The 23,974-nt window shown below is 42.9% G+C and overlaps 1 protein-coding gene across 4 annotated transcripts in view; it reads right to left on the bottom strand.

The window, feature by feature from the left end:
- Nucleotides 1-2,622: 2,622 nt before the first annotated feature.
- Nucleotides 2,623-23,974, bottom strand: part of PTPRB (protein tyrosine phosphatase receptor type B) — a 106,894-nt gene continuing 85,542 nt past the window's right edge. For all 4 annotated transcript variants that reach the window (XM_054988203.1, XM_054988204.1, XM_054988206.1 and 1 more), the window contains 8 exons: nucleotides 23,252-23,342; nucleotides 18,820-18,896; nucleotides 17,031-17,165; nucleotides 14,797-14,919; nucleotides 12,143-12,306; nucleotides 11,246-11,381; nucleotides 5,879-5,999; nucleotides 2,623-3,254 (listed from right to left, as the gene is read on the bottom strand). In XM_054988203.1, coding sequence (XP_054844178.1) covers nucleotides 3,232-3,254; nucleotides 5,879-5,999; nucleotides 11,246-11,381; nucleotides 12,143-12,306; nucleotides 14,797-14,919; nucleotides 17,031-17,165; nucleotides 18,820-18,896; nucleotides 23,252-23,342 — 870 coding nt within the window. In that variant the 3' untranslated portion in view covers nucleotides 2,623-3,231. The remainder of the gene's footprint in view (nucleotides 3,255-5,878; nucleotides 6,000-11,245; nucleotides 11,382-12,142; nucleotides 12,307-14,796; nucleotides 14,920-17,030; nucleotides 17,166-18,819; nucleotides 18,897-23,251; nucleotides 23,343-23,974) is intronic.

Genomic DNA, 23,974 nt, shown 5'->3' with positions numbered 1-23,974 from the left:
ATATGAACCTACTTGTCCTTTCTGATTATCCTGCTTTGGGTGCCTCTGCCATCTGAGGGCTGGATGGGTCACTCACAATCCAAGCAAGGTTCTTCTTGGTCGTGGTGTTGAAACGTTTGTAACTCCTTCCCCAGAGAGATTTGTCTGACATCCTCGTATCATTGTCTTCTGCCAACAGGTGAAGTTGGTGTCCTCCCCACACCGAACTCATATTGGCCTCCTTCCTTTGTTGTGTTTGTATGTCCACGTTTTTATTGAATTGTTTAAATATTTTATATGCACCATATTTTAAACACTGCTTTGTTGTTTTGAGTGTTTGAATAGTTTGATATTTGCCTGCTTGGGGACACTATTTGGATGGAAAAGTGGCACAGAAATGTTTTAAATAAATAAATAAATTCTGTAGGTGCACTGTGGGAACTTTTCCCCCTTAGCTTTTCACTGGCGTGCAGTCTGTTGCAACAAAACACCTGCTCCGTAAAGTGCTAAAAATGAAGCAGCATCTGCTCCATCTGTCTCCTTGGTGACAAGAGGGTTGTCCTGGTTCCCAACTTCTTTTTTCCTGTCACAGACAAATGATTCTAAATTTAACTTTGATTTTCTGTTCAATTGAGCCATTGCCCAGTGTATTTAAACAGACACTGTGGGCTGTTTGATTTTGCTAACACAGAGCCCATAGAGTGTATATGAACAGCCTGGGTCCTCCGTTGAGACCACAGATACTGGAGTTCTCAAAGGTACTCTCAGTAACTCCATGTTCTTGGAGAATTTTGTTGCACCTAGAACTCAGGGGATGGTCCTATCAAGCTATTACTGAATACTAAATACAATAACAACCATCACATTGCTAGCTTTATTTATTTAATTACGTCATTTCTACTTTGCCTTTCTCCCCAGTGGGGAGCAAAGTGCCATATGTTGTTTTTCTCTCCTCCATTTTATCTTCACAATAACCCTGCAAAATAGGCTAGACTGACTGTGTGACCAGCCCAGGGTCACCCAGCAGGCTTCCATATCAGAATAGGAATTGAAGCCTGAGTCTCCAAGATCCTACCCAATACTCTAACCACTACACCACATTGGAAAGTGAAAGATGTAAAAGGTATTATCAACACGATTGCTTCCAGTTCCAACTCAGTGTGCATGCAGTTTTCCATAGTGATTAGAAGGGGAGAAAGGGCTCCAGTCTGTAACACCCAGTTTATAATTAGAGCAGTCAGACAACCACTTCGTCATACAGCCCACTGTAATGTGGTTTGAATTGCCTATATGGTTGGGAAAAGCCTTACCCTCTTACCAAATGTTTGGACTGCAAGTTGAACCGAGAATGCAATAGGCTCACCTTGTTGGTTCCCCTGTTGTGCTGCTCTTCCTTTTGTGAAGAAGCTCTCTTAAGGGATGGAGGCAGGCCGTCATTGCAGTGGCCTCTTTGTTATCTAATGGTACCCCCAAAGAAGCCTGCCAGCCACTTCTCTTTTCGCCTTCCACCATTTAGTTGAGACATTTTTGTTATTAAGGCTTTTAACTGATTTCTGTCCTAGGTTGCTGCTGTCCTAGGTTTTATACGTTGCCTTTTCTGTTTAAATCTGATTGTACTGGATATTGCTTTTTGACCACAAGTGCTTTGTTTCAACTTTGTTTCAAAGGAAATATAAAATAATAAAAATAAATAGAGTAGGATTTCCCCATCTCAACAGTGTCCAGATTGGATAAAAATATTTTTTAAAAATCTACTACTCACGTATGTGCATGGGAATGTGCGTGCGGAGACACACAAACTTTTGATTTGCAGTGAACAATGCAGACTCTACAAAGTGTAAGCAAAATGTGAAAAATATAGACTACAATCCCTTCTCTCTTCCTATAAAGCCTTTCTTCTCTGCTATTCAAAATGGAAAGGATATACTTTTTAGATCTATCTGTATATCCACTTTGTAGTCAGAAAACGCACTTATTCACACCGCTGAGAACAACTTAATCTCACTTTACTGTTCCATTGAGCAAATGTGTGTTGTTTAATAGAACACTGTAATATCCTGCATCTGGTCCCGGTAACCTGACATATTGCTGCAACTCTATAAAACTGGGTGATTAAAGCATCTGGCTATTGTAAAAGTTGGGCAAGACTGTCATTTTAGGATGAAGGATGCATTTTAGGATGCATAAGAATGGTGGGCACTAGACAGTAGTTATACAAACACTTCACCTTCACTGATGCAGCTTGTACTTTTTTGACCATAATACTGGCTGCAGCAAGATGTTTTTTCTACTTGAGGTCACGTTTAATGCATTCAGATTCAGCAGGAAAAACTATGGGTTGGCTCCAATCAGCTTTCCTGCTGGTGAAAAAGGTCAGAGTGGTTCACTTTTGACCACCAAAAATCCTGTGCTGGCGGATCATAGGCCCAGCATGGACAAAAGTCATATAGGATGGGGGCTACAGTAAGGGGGGGCATTAGGTGAAATCACATGGAAAAGCTGATTGGATCCAGCCCTGTTTCTTCAAGTATCTGGATTCTACAAAAAGGTGTGCAGGTTGCATGGAGATCTTCCATTTTTAAAAACTGATACAGAGTTTAGCATATTTGTTTTTTTCAGTTTGTTTTTCGGTATTGTATTTCCGCAACTATGAGGGTGAGAAACTGATTTATAAAAATAATTCAAAATATCTTGAAGTTTGAAGCACTTGAGATGAACATGAAATCCCACAACAACGGGCTATTCCTTTATTCCAGAGTATCTTTTGCGTTCTACACTCACGTGAAAGGGGAAGCCCCTGTGTGTGCAGAGCTCCCCAGGTGCAGCACGCACTATAGCACACGTACAAGGAGCGGCTCTATCAGGACTTCTCAGTTATTCATAAAAAGGATTTTTGTTGCACAATTTTAAAATTTCACCCGAGTTTGAAGTCTTGCTACTTATCTAGCTTAACACAGTTTATATTGAAGAATTCATTCAAATAACGTTCACATGGAAAAATAATATTATCTGAAGCTTAATATAAACATTACGTATAAAATACATATATACATAATATCAAAGTACATTTATATACAACAATATCTATTATATTTAAATTATATAGCTTCTTTTTAAAAAGTCACCAGACCAATAAATTACACACAGCATCAACAAGCGTGTCTGGCACTTTTATAGTGCATGAAATATCAAAAAAAATTAATTTAAAAAGCTAACAGATTTGACTGCAAAAAGCAGGAATCTGTTAAAACTTTAGTGCCTTGAATAAACAGCATCTGAAAACAAAACAAAAAACTATAATTAGAAAACACATGTAGTGGTATTATTACTTTAAATATTTCCAATTCTAGCCAGTGAATATGTTCTTTGAAAAGAACTGTACAGATTCTGTACTGATGCTTGCTGCCCGAGAGTTGCCTTCCCACCCTCCTTTCCCCCCAGGAAAGGAAACCTCAAAAAGCGAAGGGGAAAAAGCTGTCACAAATGGCTGCAGCTTTAGGAGCATGTGCCTTCTGCTGCCATGTTCCTTGTGCTGGGATTCTGTATCTCTGTTGGGCTTTGTTAGTTATTTCTGGGAGGCTTTGGGTCAGTGGTTGCTCTTTGTGTTTTTTGGCATTGGCTTCTTTTCCATGGAGAAAGCGTTGGACCCCCACCTCCCATAGGAAAGATTGGAGAGTGGTTGGGGGCACCTTGTTCAGGGGCCTGTAGAACTGGACCCCTTGACCCAATCTTCTTGAAACTTGGGGAGTCTTCAGAGGACAGCCAGCCCTCACTCTGCTGCAATTTCATGTAATTTGCTTGAAAGGTCAGCCCCCCTGGAAAGATTTCCCCATAGGAAATAATGGAACTGAATATATTTGGATTAAAAAATTTTTTTTTCCAAGTCCAAATTCTAAACTGTTACTTTTGGAGCCTAATATCAGGAATAACAATATTTATGGCCTTCTTGATATTCAGATCAGAAAAATGTCATTTTTTTTTAGTGCACATCCCTAGACCCAAGGCAAGCAGCAGATTAAAAGCCATATAAAGCATACAGTTTAAAGCATCAAACTATTAAAGAAGCCACCAGAAACATTATAAATAACATTTAGAAGATACCCCTGCTCTAAGAACTATCTTTTGAAGCCATTAAGAGGATTCAGAGGTGCTCTTAAAAAGTCCTGTCTTTTAAACTATCTATATGTTGTAAAAGTACTTTGGCCGTTTTCACACTGCTTACTGGCCACGGAACATTGTGCCGAGCTCCCGGAACGACAGCGTCTTCCCGGTGCAATTTCGTGTGAGAACTCATGCAAAATTGCACCAGGAAGACGATGTCGTTCCGGGAGCTCGGTGCGATGTTCCGTGGCTGGTAAGTAGTGTGACAATGGCCTTTGAGGTTGCAATCTTAAGAAAATGTAAATTTTGTTGGAGCCAGCAGGACTTAGGCTGGTTTGCATCTGTATGTACACTGCTTTCTGCCTCTAGGATGACTGGCAAGGATGGTTTTTATTTTAAGAACATGCAGCTGGTGGGCCTGAAAATTGGGGAGAGAGACCAGTGCAGTGGTCTTATTGAGCTGTTTTGTAATCTCCAGCAAGCCAAGGTTTATGGGTATGTGTACATTTTCCTTCAAAAATTTTTAAATAAAAACAAATTTAAAAAAAATCTGCCTTTCAACTCTTACAAAATTGCCAGAGAGAGAAGGCCTTCCTAATTTCTTCTAGAAGATTTTTTCCAAAAGATACAAAGGTAGATGCATCAAACTGGAGGCCACTAATAAATCTCGTGGAGGGAAGTAGACCCCTACCATGCAACAGGATTATACTGGCAGAAACCAAAATTGTTAGTTCTGTATCATGTTCAGCTACACACAAGATATCAGAGATGGTTCACTGCCCAAGTGACCCATCAGCTGATGGGGTGCCTCTGTATGCCACGGATGTGTACACACTGCTGGGACCTGTGCCAATGCTGTCTGGGTGCAAGGACCAAGCTACATGTTTGGGGGCAAAGTGGGTTGGGGTTCCCTGGACCTGACTTGCTTTTCCTGCAGCCACACAGTAGCTGCGGGGAATGACATTTTAAACAGCAGGAGGAGCTAGATTCTGCTCAGTACTGCAGCACGGAAGGAGAAGGAGCTCCTGTCTTCCCCTCTACACCATTTTCCCTAGTGAAAACAGCCCCATCAGAGAGACATTCACATAACTTTGAGGCTGTACTAATTCCCTGCCAAGGCCATTTCAATTAGGGAGATCAGTATGGGCTTCAGATGGTTTTTAAAATTACTTGCCGAAAACGCAATAGATAGTTTGGCCTTAAGGTAAACTCCAGAAGCACTGTGCTAAGTACATTTGCTTTGAACCGAGAAGGGAGGGGGTGGCAAAATACCATGAGCCAGCCTTGAAAAAAATACTCATTAGATGGGAACAGTTTTGATGCATATGAAGAAGAAGAGGGTTGGAAGCAGAAGTTATACATGAAGCAGCAGCAAGGGGCAACACACGCTGCTTATGGTCGCTTTGCTTCTCAGGTTGTGCAGCCTCCTTGCACATGACAAATGCCAGCTCACCCACTACAGCCAAGCCGTCCACCATTGACAGCATGTATTACCATATATATTTCCAACAGGAGGCCCAGGCTGAACATTAATATGACAAATTTTCATTTAAATTAATTTGATTATTGTTTTGCTAGGTACAAGAAGCTGCCATGGACTGGGAGGTTGCTATAGCCACCATTTCTCTTGTTCAGTCCCTTTGTTGAAATCTAGGGCACAGTAAGAGAATGTCATACCTAGAGGATACAAAGGGCAGAAGGAAGCCACAACAGAGAGAAACTAACCTAGGGAAATATTTCTTTTTATTAAGCTTATGGCTATAATTGATTTCTTAAGAGTTATTAAAGCCAACCTTACCTCTGTGATACTCTGGATTCACATTTTCATATATTGGGAACAAGGGGTTTTCTTGTTCACTACGTAACTTTCTTGCTCTTAGAACATCTCTCACACACTGATGCAAATATACATACTGGCACTGCAAAGAGAGAAAAGTGTAAAAAAAAATAGCCAACAAAGAAGTACATGTTTCTTCAAGTAACAAGTTCACAAGAATGTTGTGCAGCTGAACAGCTTATATGGTAGCGTTCACAAGATGATTGGCATCTACTTGTACGGCTTAGTGTAGAATTGTTTTGCCAGCTGCTACAAGAATTAAAGTTTTCTTATAAGGAATAATTTTATTGTAGGAAATGAATTTGCTGGTTTCTCTCTCATTATGCTAATTCAGTAGTGCAGGGCATTGAGACTTACTGTGATGTTTGAATCACCTGGTTTTTAGATTCATAGCTTGCAAGATTAAAATGTGAAGAGTACATCAGTCATTAAGGTAGGGGTCCTCAATCTTTTTGAGCCTGCAATCACATTAGGAGTTCTGACATAGTGTGGTGGGAGCAGCCACAAAATGAGTGTCACAAAATGGCTGCTGCAGAAGGTGAAGCCAGCCACAAAATGGCTGCCACAGCTTACTTTCAGTCACACAGTGAAGACCCTTGTGCTTTGGAAGCAGTTTCTGTCAAAACAATATTTTTTAAATATCTGCACAGCCAATCAACACTTTAATGGCCAATCACAAGCCACCTGGCCCCACCAACTTTCTAAAAACACTTGCCAGGCACTAGAAAAGGTGTCTGTGGGCACTACTGTTGGGGACTCCGGTCTACATCATACTGGCTATTGAAACATTGTAACAGCTGACTTATAGGAGAGAAGTAATGTGTACAGGGGTCTTTCTGTAAAATTATGCTATAATATTGATGGATTTTGAATTCCTGACTTTTTCCTGCAGAAATGTAGGCGGAAGGAGGAGGAAAGCTTGGGGGCAAGGCTTGGAGGGGGAGTGCAGGCCAGCTGTGTTGCTCCCCCCCCCGCGCGCACCCCCCCCATCTGCAGCAAATCGAGGTTTTGTCAAGGCTTGAGAGGCAGAGCGCAGGCCAGCCAGGCATGCCTCTTGCCGGCCCTGGCCCAGTTGGGGCTGGGGAGGGCAGAGCCGACCTGTGGCCCTTCTGACTACGCCTGCGCCAGGATAAACTGGTGAGTCATCTCAAATACGTTTACCTAATTATGTAGTAAGATTATTTTTATTGCCAGCATAGAAAGACTTGTTTCAGAGATAACAAATGACTGCTTGTTGGAACTCTCCTTGATTCAGAAAAATTCTGACATCCTACCTAGAAGCACTCTATCACTTTCAAACATTATCAGGTTCAACACTCCATAGCAACGATCTCTATATTGTAACAGGGAACTATGATAGAGAATCTACACATCTGTAGGTTAGCAAATTCAACAGAAAACCTGAGTCTTGTAAAACAGTTCGTGTATCTTGTGTGTTCTTCCCAGCTCTCTGCCTGGAAGCAGGGGGAAGGAAATTCTTATCAGCTATGTGGGAAGCACTTATACTAAGAATGGACAGCAAAATCTAAAATTGGTGGTTAAAGAAGCACTGAGCTGTCTCTTAGTTCTCTTGTTCCTTACCTGTCACCCCTTCCCTCATTTTATTATCCATTTGTATGCAACAGGCTGGAGAAAGACTGATCCTCTCTTCCAAATAACACCATGCATTGGTAAATAAATAGAGCACCTTTAAGTGGTATGCCTCTGACCTTGTAGCTTCTAAGTAATAAGCTCACAGATAAGTATCTACATCCTCAGCTCTTTATTCTCCTTTATCTCTGGCTGTTTGTCTGATAGTTTACTAAGCACTCATACACAGAGCTAAGTATGTCTCATCCTTTGAACTACCATCTCTCCCACTAAGCCTAACGCTTTGAAACGTCATCCCTGTTTTACCCGTGGGGAGGGGGAGTCTGAAGTATTTTCAGAATGTCTGCAAATGACTGTCTACATAAAGGGATAGTGAAATGGGCACTTGACAGAAATGGACAACTAGATAGAATGGGCTACAGCTGGCAAGAACTGTGAAGGTAAAAAGGAGAAACAAAAGAGCTACTCTTGGCAAGCATCCCAAGGGAGAAAGAGGTTTTCCTTAGCTCAGCTCTCAGGCATGCTGGGACAAGCAAAACTTCGGAGCCCAAACATTTAAACCACCCAGAGCTAGCAGGTTCAGAGAGGAAGGAACAGAGACCTGGCAAGGCTGCCCTCAGTGTCGTATGTGCTGTGAGGAGCTAGGAGCAGCTACGCTATCTACTTCTGGGCCTGGAATTTCTGTTGTCTTAGCTGCCTTTTCCAAGTTAGCATAGGTACACTATGAATGGGGAGTTGGTTCACTAATGAATTCTCTTATTGCAGATTCTTTAAGTATTAAAAAAGTTGCAGCCTATTATTTAACCTACAAAGATGTCATCTTTCATTTTTGTAATAGGCCATTTTCACACAGGTTAGTTGCTCCTTGTTCAATGCTTTTGCAAAGTGAGGTTTTCCCTGCTTCCCCAAAGCATCACTGTGCATTCATATACCCCTGGGGTTTCCTCAGCTTTTCTGAAACTCGGTTTGTGCTAGACTTTTGGGAAAGACTGCTGCAAAGCCTGGGTGGATGCTATGTGGGTGGGGAAATTCAGATTTTCCTACTCACATGGCAGTCATTTCCCCTAACCCTGTCACCACAATGGCTGTTTCCTCCCCCTGCCTCCAAGGGCCTTTTTAAAAAACTGGGCACTTGAATATCATTATATCAATGTAACATTACACCAACATGTGCATCAGGTTTTCTGAATTCCCAACTTTTATTTTTTTTAAGTATGTCTTTAGCTCTTTTTCTTGCAGAAATATAAGTGGAAAGGCAACAGAACGAGATGGAGACTTTTTAAAAAATAAAAGCTGGGAATTCAAAGAACCTGGTACATATTTTGGTACAGTGTTATATCGATATAATGATATTCTTTTTAAAAGTGCAAAGGCTCTGGTGGGCCTACGAAGAGGGATGGCCACTGCTGGGAGACTGGGGCAAATAAACTGCTGGAAACCTGCCGTATGGAAACCCCATTGCTGCTGCGCACCAGCAAAGGAGGAACCATGCAAGCCCATCCCTGTTTAGAAAGCACCGAAGTAAAAGTTTACAAAAGGTGACTATGAAAGATAACAGAATAATACTCATGTTCAAGTGGTTCTTGTGCCATGAGACTGAAAAAGAAGAAATGCCAATGCTGCCACAAGCAAATCTCTTTTAGAGCACCGTTGCCCAGAAATTCAAAGAGATTGCATGATGACTCAGCATGGTGCAAAAAGACAAGAATAACTTTAAGATTTGGAAGCTCAATGGTGCGGAGTTCAGAGGCAGGTTAACTGAAGGAAAAAAGACAGTGTGTGGGAAGCTGAGAACTAGCAGTTGGATGGAAGGATATATGGAACAGGCACGGGCCTAAGGAAAAGAAGTGCTGGGTGCTGAGGAAATGAGGGTACAAGGAAAAAGAGGAGCTGGAAAAATCTCATGGAGAGCTTATGATGATCTGTTGGCAGGAGACACCTATTAGTGTGGGGGGCACAGAATGAGTGACTGGACAAAGATGTTTTGATGATTGAGGGGGCCAGGGGTAGGAGGGGTGGCAGACATCTGGTGGCAAAAGGGGTGGAAGAGACATAAAAGACAGAGAATGAAATGTCAAGCAGAAATAGGTGTTGGAGAGGAACTTCACATAAAGCCAGGGGCAGGAGAAGCCGTGTCAGGAAGGGAGTGAACAGCAAAAGACCTTTGGGGGTTGAAGGATTAGGGAATAGGGAGCCAATAAAACAAAAGAGGGTGCATCTGAATTTCATATGTTGATTTGAATTAGACTATTTCTTCTGTGGCCGCATTAGGGTTGCTAGCCCAGTGCTGGCATCTGGAAAGAGACTGTGGGGGGGGCACCTACCTTACTGACATCACACTGATGGCACAATGTCCTTTCTGGCATGGCATTACATCAGTCTGTGTAATGGTGACACCATCAGAAGTGATGGTGTCACTTCTGATTCATACTTGAAATGGTGTCACTGCATCAGCACACTGCTGAATTGCGCCCCCCCCCCCATTTCCCTCACTACCCTGTCAAACAGTGGCAGGGAATGCGGGTTTCAGGATGGGAAGTTTCCTGCTATAGTGGGAGACCTGGCTGTCCTAGGTTGTGGGGGTCTGGTTATTTTGACATTTATTATCTTATATACTAGTAGCCAAGTGGCTCTGATCTGTGAATACTTAAACTGGGAGACTGGAGCCATGAACAGACAAAACAGATCTTCTTTCACACATGAAAAATGCCACAGCTTTGCAGAAAAATCTGAAATCTAAAAAAAAAAAAAAGCATCCGGGGAATTAAAAAAACAAAACAAAATGATAAAAAGAGTGCCTGTACTTTAACCAGATGCACTCAGGGGCTTTTGCTAAGTAACCATAACAGTTTAGCCAGTATTCCAGGCTCAGCTTCTGTCAGGAGAAGGCAAGAGAAAGAGGCAGGCCCCTTTCCAGGACTGTTTTAGCCTTTGAGGGAGGACTTATTGGGGCCAGCCCCAGAAACAACCACTGACTCGACACCACATTACTTGCATGATTGACCCAGGCCTGGCTGCTTGCTACTGTTCAATAGCAGCAGCACCCCCCCCCCCCGAAAGTGTAGTGTAGTGGTTAGAATTTCAGAGTAGGTTCTGTGAGATCCAGGTTCAATTCACCACTCTGCTGTGGAAGTCCACTGAGTGACTTTGATCCAGTCATACATTCAGCCTAACCTACCTCTCACGGTTCTTGTGAGGATAATATGGAAACATGGTGAATGATGTAAGCTGCTTTGGTTTGCCATTGTGGATAAAGGCAGTATATAAATGAAGTAAATTAATAAGTATAGACAAACATGGGGGGTAGTAAATGCTAAATTGTTTAGTGGATTGAGAAGGATGTAGGGACAGGCAAGTATATGGAAGCTGCCAGGAAGAGGGAAAGAGTAAATAGTGCGAGGAAGTGAATACAAGGGAAAGTGAAGTACGCCCTGCAAGTCTTTGCAGGTTTCCCACCATGCAACTGGGCCCAACTCAGCTGGGCCATAGGGGAGAGACTGCTTGGAGGGAGAAGGGGGGAAAGTGAACATGAGGCGCAGACAAAGGTGGGTGGGAAGGAGACAAAGAAGCAAGAAAAAGGGAGAAGCTATGGGGGGGCAGAGAAAGAAGAAGGGCATGGTGGGGGAGGGGAAAATGAGATACCCACTGTAAGTCCTTGCTGGTCCCCACCTGTTATTACTATTATTATTGCTATCACAACAGTCACAACAATAATGGCATCCCACAGCCAAAACTTACCTCTGTCTGAACCATATGAACCCTGTGAAGCCGCAGATCATGCACTGCCCCATAAATATCCACAGAATCCTTTGTGTCTAGCTGCTGAAGAATTCGGTCCAGTGCAATGAACGTGCCTGTTCTCCCAACACCAGCGCTGAAAAAGAAAGTGGAAACCGTGCCTCCCAAATTAATTTCCCCCCTCTTTGCTGTTATTATATGCAAATAGTTCAAGTTGAGATCCCCATCAGTTTTAACATTTTGTTTTATCCTTTCTGTTTATAACTAGGAGAACAGCAGTACCAGTGTTCAGTATACCCCACTGATCATCATCACCAGAATGAAGTCTTGGCAGTTACATTTGATTGCTGGGAAACAGTTAGCAACAAACTAGACATTAATTTTAGATCTTGGGAGCAGCAGTTTTCACTAGGGAAGAATTAGCTCTATTCCCCTGTGCCTGGCCTCCAATACGAATTGCCCCCTATTGATTTATTAAAATATTTATATCCCTTGTGGCTCAAAGCCAGGTTACTATTTCAAAAATTAAAATCATAGGAAATACAGCAAAATCCCATTTAGCACCTTTCCAGGAAAATGCCTGCCGCTTAAATCTGATTTGCAAATAAAACAGCCTTACCACACTTTGCTTCAAACTTCTAAAGATGCCCCTGGCCCAGATTCCCAGTGTAACATTTAGATGGCCTTTCTTGCTGCTTAACTATTGAAATCCACATCTCCTCAATGGGCCTTTCAATAAACTAAATGGAGGCCTCTTCAGAGCTGGAAAACCATCTGTCTGGAATGCGCCAGCCTTGCATTTCCTGCACTGAGCAGGGGGTTGAACGGGATGGTGCCTAAGGCCCTTTCCAGTTCTAGGACTTCTACACAAGCATGTTGATCAGCTTCTTCTCATACCTGCAATGCACTATGGTTGGTCCAGCATGAGGCGTTCGATTGATATAATCCCGTACGGTTCTCACAAACTGGATGAGAGATTGGGTGGTTTCTGGTACACCGTGGTCTGGCCACACAGTGTAATGGAACTGACGAATAAGTCTAGAAGAATCAAGCTGCTCTTCCTGTCCAATCAGTTAAAAGATGAGAGGAAAATAAGCAACAGGAAACACACACGATCACACTATATTTCTCATTTTGTAGAATATCAGAGAAGTGATGGCGATTCTTGTTTTTCTTTTTAAGTGTGTCAGACCAGAAAACAAAAAATAAGAGGGGGATTTGGCAGTTCATAGATCTAATCTCGGAGTCAGATGCTTCTCTGTGTACATTTTAAATGTATTAGATTTGCCCCCCAACACTTCTTCAAAGGAGCTCAGGATGGCAAACACCATTCCCCCTTTACCCATATGATGTGAGGTCGCTTAGGCTAGTTACTGGCTCAAATTGAGCTTCATGGCAGACTGGAGACTTGAACCCAGGTGTCCCCAGTCCTAATTTAGCATTCTAACTACTTGTGCTCTGGACCCTTTTTAGTCGGGTTTTAGGCCAGGCTGTGGGATGGAGACGGTTGTGGTGGCTCTAGTTGATGACCTCTGCCTGAATGTAAACAAAGGCCATGTTTCATTGCCGCTCCTCCTGGATCTATCTGCAGCTTTTGATAGATGCTATCCTGTTGAGGTGTTTGGAGGCAGATTTAGGTATCAGGGGATGTGCCTTGGGCTGGTTTAAACTGTTCCTCATGGAATAGACTCAAAGGGTTGCCACTGGAGACCAGCTATCCTTAATATGGGAATTATCTCGTGGGGTTCCACAAGGCACAGTCTTATCCCCCATGTTATTTAACCTCTACATAAAACTTTTAGAAGAAATCATTTGTAGCTATAGAATTGGATGCCACCAATATGCAGATGATACCCAGCTCTGTATCTCACTATGCAGATCTCCTGATGGTGCAATAGAGGGACCGAGCCACTGCTTGACAGCAGCTGTCAAATGGCTGAAAGCAAACAAATTGAAACTGAACCCAGACAAGATGGAGGTGAAGCTGGTTGGAAAAGCAGATATCTCGAAGGACATTGTGCTTCCTACCTTTGATGGGGTTCAGTTGACCCTAGATGACTCAGCTAAGAGCCTAGGGGTTATACTGGATCCAGCACTGCAGCTAGAGAAGCAAGTAAATGCATAGGCAAAAAAGGCCTCTCAACTCAGGCTTGCCCACTACCTTGAAATGGCTGATTTGGGTATCTGTAATGCATCTACATAGGTGTCCCCTCAAAGCCAACTTGCAGACTCCAGCTGGTGTAGAACACCATTTACTTCAATGTATTAGACAAAGCATGCATATCACTTCCATTCTGCAATAACTTCATTGGCTACCCATCAGTTACCAGGCTCAATTCAAGGTCAGGACTATCACGTTCAAAGCTCTTCATGGCCTTGGCCCCTCATCTCTGTGGGATCAAGTCTCTCACTATTTTCTGCCACTGCAGCATCCTTCATTTGAACAGGGTTTTCTGCAAATACCACCCCACAGTTGGGCAAAACCAACAGCTGCCCACACACGTGCTTTCTCTGTGGTAGCCCCCACGTTATGGAATGGCCTGCTTGAAGAGGTCAGGAAAGGTCCCACTTTCCTGGCTTTCCGCAAATTATGCAAGACTGAATTATTCAGGAGGGCTTTCGACTCAGACCACAGGGCTGTGTTATAAGAAATAGCTCAGAGAGATGCTGTGACAGGGAGGGGCTATAGTCTGTGTTACTGGATACTGTCTGCTAATGTAGATATGCTCCTTCTAGATAGTTTGTTTCAAAAAGGTGTCATCTCTGTGTTTTGGTTTTATGCTTGCTTTCAAATCTTCTGCTACCATATCCTATTGTATCTGTTCATTGAATGGTCTACCTTTACATCATATTGTATTTTGCTCTGTAAATGTCATAGCTGTAGATTATATTGTATTCACTTGCACTGTATAACCCCCCTTGGGTCTCAATGAGAAAGGAGGATTATAAATAAATAAATACCCACCACTGACTCTCATGCTGACTTTTCCATGATTTTAAGTTAGCACATACTCTATAACATTTTTTTGGGTCCCCAGGAATCTTAACCAGGCTGGATGTTCTGAACAAAACTCAAAACAAAACAAAACAAACAAAAAGGGGCTTGGTGGAATAGAAAAAGAGAGAAAAGCGCCAAGTCTACAGCTGGAAGAGTCTTACCATGTATTGCAGGCTTCACAATGTCTTTTGGGCACCTTAAAACCTGTTTTGCAATGCAAAACCTACAACACAAACCTATACTCTCTTGTAAGAGTCTCGAACTGGCAACCTGGGGCTTTTCCACCTGTTTCCATTCTATTGCATCCCCCTTTTTTGGTTTTTGTTCTGAATGTCCTATCTGATGGAACTTAAAAAGTTGCTATTTTTTGATACATGGGTTGGTCTGGATAAAGAAGGTAAGTTACTTTATGGTGTTTTCTATAAATCAGGGTAGGGTATAATGGAAATAAAATAAAATCAAGGACACTGATAATCTCTTTAGTAATCAGACTGGGCCAGAACACTTGACTTCAAATTTGAGAAAGCTTGCTAAAGTAATTATATATACTTACACTGCAAACATTAAACTCTCTAATTGTCCATTCTGGGAGCACTGATTCAGATAGCATTTGGACTATTAAGTCTCCATAATATAAAGAATCTTGGTCAAAGGGCCAATAATGATCGCATTTTACCTGCAGAGGAAAAAATGCCCACTTTAAATAACATCATTTTCTACCTTCATTCCTTTTCATCACTAGGAGAATAATCAGATTTTCAACCAATTCTATATAATTACACCAGTTTCTGGACATGGATGGCAAATGCATGATGATATATTCTGCTAGAAGTATAATGTAGACTTTATGATACAATTGACTATTGCGGAATGCAGGCCTTAGATCTCAGATTGTCAACACTTAAGGCATCTTTTTTAATGCCAACCTTTAATGCACTGTGTCTTATGAAAAGCTCCCTTTTACACTGAGAATGGCTTTAAGAGTAATAATAGACTATACACTATCCATTTGTTTTGTCTTGCCACACATATTTGCACCAGTATGTGCCAGCATATATCAGTGTGCTGCTGACAGCATGAACAGAGTACTTCCATACAAACTGAAATACATCATTATGTGCCTTTCTACCCACACAGCTGCCATTCTACCACAAGCCTTCAAGATGGGCTGAGACATGATATTATGAACAAGTTTTTGAGCTGGGCATATGATGAAGCAATGATATGTACCGTTTAATTAGATATTGAACTCTGCTAGGCTACAATCAAACTCCATTTTCAACATGCTGATTTGGTTATGACCATTATCAACTCTGTTTCTCCTGTCCTTATAGTTTCTGACTCTATATCATTTGGATATCCTAAGAAAAATTTCATAGGCAGTTGTTTGTCATAAAAATTCAGTTTTGTGACAAGGCTACCAAGAAACTACAACTCTGGAAAACATACGGGCATCATCACATTGTGTGGAAGTAAAGATTTGTGGAAATAGCTACCTTGTGCACCAGTGAGATCATAACCATTTCTGAGTAATAGAACTGAAAACAGTAGAACCAAGACTATACAGTGACCCACAATATATTCTGTTTTTTTCTGGAATATGACAACATGGGTCCACTCCTAAAGATCATCTGACCTGTGTCTGGGGTCTGAGCCCCAGCCCCCAGACTTGCCAGGAGGGAACAGTGGGAGGTAACCGGGAGGCAGCGGCCCTGCCACCCCAGCCAGCAACCAGGTCCAGGACCTGCCTACTCCATGGGGAAGGGGCAAAAGGCCAAAGCCTCAGAGAGCTGGAGGGAGCAGGGAGAGACCAGCTAGTCCCACCCTCCAGGGGGAGGAGAGGGAGCTAAGCAGGCCAGAAGAAAAGGGCCAAGGCAGGGGGAATAGGGGCCCAGCAGCAGCCCAAACAGAGCTCTTACCTGGCAGGGAGGAGAAGCAGCCACAGCAGCTCAGAGCCACGCCCCAGCCTCCACTCAGCTTGAAGACAGCAGCCTGGCTCAGGAGATGCTCACAACCTAGCCCCTCCAGGTGGAGCTGCTGAAGGCATTCTGTGGGAAGAGCTGGGCAGCCAGCCAAGGGGCCACAGCTGGGCCTACCTCCAGTAATCAGCTCAGCCACAGAGGCCTGGCAGTCAGCCAACATAACACAGCTGTTGCTGATCCAGGCAGCCCAGCCAGCTACCCCAGCTGCAGCAGCTTGAGACAGCCCAGGCCAATGCTGGGAGGCCAAGGAGGGGTGTGGCCTGGCAGGCAGGACCTGCAAGGAGGGTGGGGTGCTGAGAGAAGGCCCTATAAAAGCTGGCTGGGAAGAGCTCTGGGGTGGTTGGGTGTGAGTAAGGAGTGGTGGTGTGGAAGCAGAGCAGTGTGAGAGCAAAGGTGAAGAGGAGAGTGGGTGAAGGAGGAGATGGCAGAGACCAAAGAGGGTGAGTGGATTGAGAGGGAGTCTGGGTGATGTATACCGTCCCTCCTTCCACAGAGCAGGGTCCTTCTGAATCCCTGGCCCCCCTTTGATGTCAGGAGCAGACCGCCCAGCGCCCCACCCAGTGGCAGCTGCTGCAAGCCCTGACAACCTGCACTATAATGTGGCTCCAAGCCACAGGGCTAGTTGACTTTCTTGTACAGACCTTTTCTTGCATATGTAGCCAAGATCTTCAAGGAGTGCCCTTTTTCTTGTTATATAATTATAGAATGTAGAATGCAACAGGTCTTGAGCTTGGCTAGGTTATTTTGGTGCTATTTTTGATACAACTTTTGAAGTAATTAATAAGCAAGAAAACTATTTACTCACCCGGCCCTTCTCAACACACTGTGTTACCATGACAACATTGTGAACATTCTGTTCCCATGCCATTTTCCAGAAATCATCCTTTGTGCCAGGCAGAGGTCCCTGAGTTGCAATGTATTCCCTATGAAAATTATTGCCCTGCCAGTTCAGAAAACTACAATTAATTTGGATACCTAGCTAATAACCAGAGACCTAACCAGACACCAGAAATAATTGAGCCTGAATTCATGACATGAAAGCACAGAGCTTAAAACATGTTTTAATATTTAGGAGTGGAAGGGTAGTAGGAGAAAAGGATGTATCAACAAACTTTATCATAGGGCTATAAATAATCAAAAGGTCATCTATACAACCACTATGCCATACAACAGGCCTCGTCCTTCTACCAATCACTCTTCTTCTCCTCGTATGACCAAACCACACAATCCAGCTTATACACCACCCAATGAGAAAGTAGGTTTATCTCAGAAAGATAATGCTCCGGATAAATAATTAGCTTTATAAGTTTTTTTAAAAAAAATTCTGATCCTGAGCGTGGCAAAAACGTGGTGGTGGTGATGGAGGTGGTGGAAAGTGTTGTAAAGTCATAGATGATTTATGGCACTCCCTTGTGGGGTTTTCAAGGCAAGAGATTATCAGAGGTGGTTTGCCATTGCCTACCTCTGCACAGTGACCCTATCTTCTTTGAAGGTCTACTATCCAATTACTAACCAAGGCTGAACCTTGCTTAGCTTCCGAGATCTGAAGAGATGGGGCTTGCCTGGACTATACAGGTCAGGATGGCTAAAACTTATTCCAAGATTTTTTAAAACTGTGGGTTAAGTCAGTTATATAAACTACTGAAACATTGTTGGGAGGTATTGACTAATTCTTCATATTCATAATCTATGTTGTGGTAAACCTAAGCAGAAATGTGGTGGCAGATGCCATGCTGTCTAAATCACCAGATGAACTCTTCTTACACTCTACTAAGCCAATTGGCTTCAATGGATTTAGAAATATGTAACTCTGCTTAGCATTGCATTGTAATATTTTAACTTCTGACAGAATAAAACATTCAAAATTAGAATATTCACAACAGTCTAGTTTGTATGAGGAAAGTAAAAGATCAATATAGCTATGGGGGGGAGAGAGAATCATGGAAATGAATTCATTTGGAGAGCAATGTTCTGCTACCTTTTATTGCAAAAATAACTGTACAAGCTTTGTCAAGTTTACCTTAATGCAAAGTGCAAATGTTTTCAGGATTAAATGTGGTTTCAGGCATTTGGTGCCAATTGTAGTAAATGGTTGCACCTTTTTGTACCAGTTCTGCCTGGGAAGTGACATTTGAAAACTGGCTGATTATAATGATGCTGGGCTATAACTATGGCAATCCTAGTAAGTGGCCTCAAGCAGTGACTGAAGCCCAGTTTTAAGGCAACAAGTACCATTCTCAGGCTTTCAAGTAAAAATGTATTGGGGGAGGGAATGGTAGATCAGAGATACAAGAATCTGATTACAGAGAACGTCTAATGTTTTTATTGGTGGTGGAAAAAGCCATTAAGTCATAGCCAATTTATGGCTACCTCTACTTGGGTTTTCAAAGCAACATACTAAGAGAGGTGGTTTGCCATTGCCTGCCTCTGCATATCAGCCCTGGAGGTCGTCTTTGGAGGTCTCCCATCCAATTACTAACCAAGGCTGACCCTGCTTAGCTTCTGAGATCTGACGAGATCAGGCTTGCCTAGGCTATCCCCAGTCAGGGCAATATTTTTTATTACAACTATAAAAAGCAAAAAAAGAGACTTACTGGGATGTAGCTGGCATTGATATAGTCAGAACATGGATCATCATCTACATTGGAGAGTTTCACTCGTGTTGTGTCATCTGTGAAAGAGAGTTTTTGGAAATATATGATTACTGGATCCTCATTATTAATGTTTTAATAGCATGAATCTGAGTATCTGGTTCTGTGTAGTCAGTTTCATATTTCTACAGTGCCTTTCATCTAGCTGTGTTAGAAGTTGGATGCAGAATATTTTAACTCAAAGGAAAGTCATGCTGGCAACGACAAATAATTTTTTTTTAAATGCAGTTTTAAAAACAACAACAACAACAAATAACCCCTCATGCTCCATGTTCATGGCTGGAGTTTCTAGTAGGACCACAATATGCTAACATATTCATGGCGGACTTGGAGCAACGCTTCCTCAGCTCCCATCCACTGGAACCACTACTATACTTAAGATTCTTGGATGACATCTTCATCAATTGGACCCATGGGAAGGAAGCCCTTGAGAGATTTCATCAGGACTTCAACAACTTTCACCCTACTATCAACCTGAGCCTGGACCACTCTACACAACAGGTACACTTCCTGGACACCACTGTACAACTACATAATGGACGGATAAATACTACCTTATACCGGAAACCCACAGACCGATACTCATATCTACATGTCTCCAGCTACCACCCTAAACATACCACTCGGTCAATTGTCTACAGCCAAGCCTTACGTTACAACCGTATCTGCTCCAATGCTCTTGATCAGGACTCCCACTTAAGAGATTTACAACAAGCATTTTTGGGGCTACAGTACCCACCAAATGAAGTGAGGAAACAAATCAACAGGGCCAGACTAGTACCCAGAAACAGCCTGCTCCAGGACAAACCTAAAGGAACTAACAACAGAACACCACTGGTTGTCACCTATAGCTCCCAGCTCAAACCCATCCAACGTATCATCAGTGAGCTACAACCCATCCTGGAAAATGATACCTCTCTCTCAGAAGTCCTGGGTGGAAGACCTCTCCTTGCCTACAGACAGCCCCCCGACCTTAAACAACTTCTCACTTACAATCATGAATCGGCTAGCAGAGTCACCAGCACAGGTACCAGGCCCTGCAACAGACCCAGATGCCAGCTCTGCCCTTATATCTACCCAGGGAATACAATTACAGGACCCAATGGCATCAACTACACTGTCTCTGGCTCTTACAGCTGCTCATCCTCCAATGTGATATATGCCCTCGTGTGCCAACAATGTCCATCTGCTCTGTACACTGGACAAACCAGCCAACCTCTACGTAAAAGAATAAATGGACACAAATCTGACATTAGAAATGGCAACATCCAGAAACCAGTGGGAGAACACTTCAATCTACCAGGACATTCCATCAAAGACTTAAAGGTCACTGTAGTTCAACAGAAACCTTTCAAAAACAAAATCCAACGGGAAGCTGCTGAATTGGAATTCATATGTAAATTTGACTCTGTCAAGCTGGGACTGAATAGGGACTATGAATGGTTATCTCATTATCAGAGGTAACTGATTTCCTTAACAGAAGCAAACTGATCTCCGTATCAGAAGGAGCTGTTTGCATCTCCATATCAGAAGGAGCTGTTTGCATCTACTCCGCCCTCCCCTCTCCTCCTCTATATCTGACCAGTTTCTTTTTGCCCTCCATGCATCTGACGAAGAGAACTGTGATTCTCAAAAGCTTATGCTACAATAAAATTGGTTAGTCTTAAAGGTGCTACTGGACTCTTTTTGATTTTAGTAGGAAAACAAAATTATGTTGCTCAAGATAATATTGTAAGGGTGGAGAAGCCCCTTTTTAAGTCTTTGTTCCCCATTCTATATAGGAATTTGCTAGAGGTATGCATTTTTTTCATTTTGTTTTAAAACTCATTTATTTTTATTTCATTTATTATTAGATTATTTTACCCATTTTTGTTTCCTTTGGTTTCAGTAGAAAATACACTCAGTTAAGCTGTAACTGTTTTCCATTGAAACTGTATGCATTTTTTTTCAAAAGGCTGCAGTCCTCACCAATAGATCCGCCCTGCCAAATTTCAGACATAAAGGATGAACAGTCCTACAGGCAACTCATTTCTGTCTGTACTGTCTCTCTGCCCAATTTGAATGATGTCCTCTGGAACTGTACTCTCACCAAGCGATCATCTCTGCCAAATTCCACAGATAAGAAAAAAGTCCCAATAGTATAGGTAATTAAAATTTTCATTTGGCAGAGCAGGCCTGAGGAAATATCTGGTAATACAATAAGGCAAACACAGCTGCATGGCACACCGTGGCTTGCGTTTGCCATCCCAAGGGAGGCAAGCAGCAGGGACAGATTTGCCCTTTAACTTTACTAGGACATTTTCTATTGGGCAGTTGCCAGCCAAGCCAAGTTACAGTGGTGGTGGCAGTGGCATGGCAAGTCACAATGCCTCTTGTCACTGTCACAATTGATCAAGCCCCATTAGAGCAGCCCCTCTGGGGCTGCTTGGCTTGGATTCCTTGGCCCATTTGAATAGCTCAAACTGCCCTTGTCAAACAGAGTTGGAAAGAAGGCATAGGACTGATGTGCGACTTTCAAGCAGCATTACAGTGCAGGCTCAGGGAGGAGTTTTGCACACCAAGAAGGCCAATTGATGCTGCATCTACACAAAGGCATGAAAACATACCCCTACTATGGAATAACAAGAGGAGCAACAACGGTCAAGAACTGCATCCATACATCCTTTTCTGGCTTTGGTCCTGCTGCCGCCTCCTGCTTCTTCTTCCCCTTTCATCATTGTGACTACACAAAAGCTCAGATGTGATGACATTTTTTGCTGCTTCCCCAGCCCAGACCCCTCTCTTTCTCTGCTGATCCAAGTGTTTAAAAAGCCCTTTTAAGGACTACAGGGGCGGGGGATGGTTTGGGGCTGCAAGTTTCCCCATGTCACTTTGAAAGCAGAGCTGAGCTCCACCTCCACCCCCCGCCCTCCATGCAGTGGCTACAAATGGAGTATCCACATGGATGTTCCACTTATAGCCACCTCACAATGTTGCCTTTGAGCTGGAGAAAATTAGGTTTTTATTTTCTTTGGCTCAAAGGAAGAAAAAAAAAACAGGAACCAGAGGGGTTGTGCCAAGGTGGGACTTGGGCCGAATCCACACTTACCGGCACAGTCCTAAGCAGTCTTTCTGGCATGATTTATGTCATCGCACCATGATGCTGTTCTTGTGGCACGATGACATCATAAAACACGCCAGAAAGACGCTCTCACTCCGCCTGCTTAGCGCTGTGCCGAATAAGTGTGGATTCGGCCATGATGTCATGTGAACACTCCATTTACCCTGGAGGCTTCCTGCTACCCATGCATGGAAAAATTCCTGCCTTGATGCAGCCAAATTAACATAGTGGGTAGAGAATCACGGAATCACAGAGTTGGAAGGGGCCACACAGACCTTCTTGTCCAACCCCCTGCCCAATGCAAGATGAGCCTAAAGCATCTCTGACAAATATTCATTCAGCCTCTTCTTGAAAACTGCCAGTGAGGGGGAGCTCACCACCTCCCTAGGCAGCTGATTCTAGCTTTGAACTACTCTGACTATGAAAAGGTTTTTCCTAATATCCAGACAGTACCTTTCTGCATGTAAATTAAGCCCATTGCTTTGAGTCCTATCCTCCGCTGCCAACTGGAACAGCTCCTTGCCCTCCTCCAAATGACAGCCTTTCAAATATTTAAAGAGAGTAATCATGTCCCCCCCCCCCCGATAAGTGTATTTGGCGCCCCAAGGACACCATGCTGAATTGCAAAGCAACTCTTAGTGATTTCCCAGTAAGTACTGCTGGGATCTTTCCCCATCTGTTATTCTCTTCACTACATATTCAAGTAGAATTTTTGTTATTTGCAGATAAAAAATATTTGCTTTCTTTGGAAATAAAACACACTCTCTGTCTATATTTATAAAGCCACATAAGGAATCCAACTGATTTTAAATTTATTCTTATGGACAGAGTCTGTTGTCTACCAAATCAGTACCACTGGGTAAGTGATTTATGAACATACATTAATGAGTTCAGTTGCTGATTTTTTGAAAGACTACTTTGGAAGTAACTCTGCTGTTTAGCTTTGGGGGCAGATCTCATAAAATCAGCCATGCATGAGGAGGTTCCTATTTATTGCTACATCTGCCTACCATCAACACTGACAATTCAGCAAAATTGGCTTAGCAGCTGAAGCTTTGATAACCAGGGTGAACATTATTAGTCGTCGTATTTCAGTATGAAGTCAGCAAACTCTTTTTTGAGGGCATACATAATGAATTTCAAAGAATAAGACCTTTTGACGCCAGAGATGCTTTGCTGCCAGGGAGGATACTGGCATGAAGGATATGCCCACTTGTTCCTGCTGAAAAGACAGAGGAAGAAGAAAAGGCTCATCATGTCCACTGTTAGACTTACAGGGCAATATATTATTGTATCGATTTTTCCCTCGGTTTTCTGGCAGAAGTGCTGTGTCGCATGATTGGTTTCGACCCACATCCTTCAGGTCCTGTAAAAGGCCAAAAAAGGGGAGATGAAAACAGTTAAATGATGCTAATGTATGGGGGTCCCTACAGAACATCCGCTATCCAAGGCCAATGGGTGGGAATAAAACTGTATGTGGCTGATATTCAACAAATCTGCCTCGAGGCATAAGCAAGGCATAGCCAGCCTTTGCCCCCTCCTCTTTCCTAGGGCAACCCCTTCCCGACATCTTGCTCTTCCAGTACTAAGCTGCTGTTTGATAAAACAGTCAACTTCTCACCATACCAAATTAAGCTCAGAGTTCAGAAAGTTGTAGGTCTGTTTAAATGTGTATGAACAATAAAAGGCCCTGGAGGCTGACAAATAACCTACAGAGGATCAGTCACCCTGACTGGAGATGCAGGGTCTGAGTGTGCGTGGACAGGGTGTAGTGCAGGCTCCGAAGGTAAATGTACCATTGGGCAGTAGATGGGAAAGGCAGATATTGTTGTACAAATCACTGGTGTCACTGAAGGTTATATAGCACATGCAGACAATGGTGGCATCTACACTTGCTAGTTGCTCCACAATGCCCTGCCGCTCCCACCCTCATTTAGTACCTGCAATCATATATGTAATGTAATCTCCTAAAATACATCTCCTCCCCACAGTGTACTC

This window comes from Eublepharis macularius, chromosome 9 (genome assembly GCF_028583425.1).
Source record: "Eublepharis macularius isolate TG4126 chromosome 9, MPM_Emac_v1.0, whole genome shotgun sequence".
Classification (NCBI taxonomy): Eukaryota; Metazoa; Chordata; class Lepidosauria; order Squamata; family Eublepharidae; genus Eublepharis; species Eublepharis macularius.
Note: the sequence above shows the minus strand (reverse complement) of the source record. Positions and strands in the feature narration are given on the sequence as shown.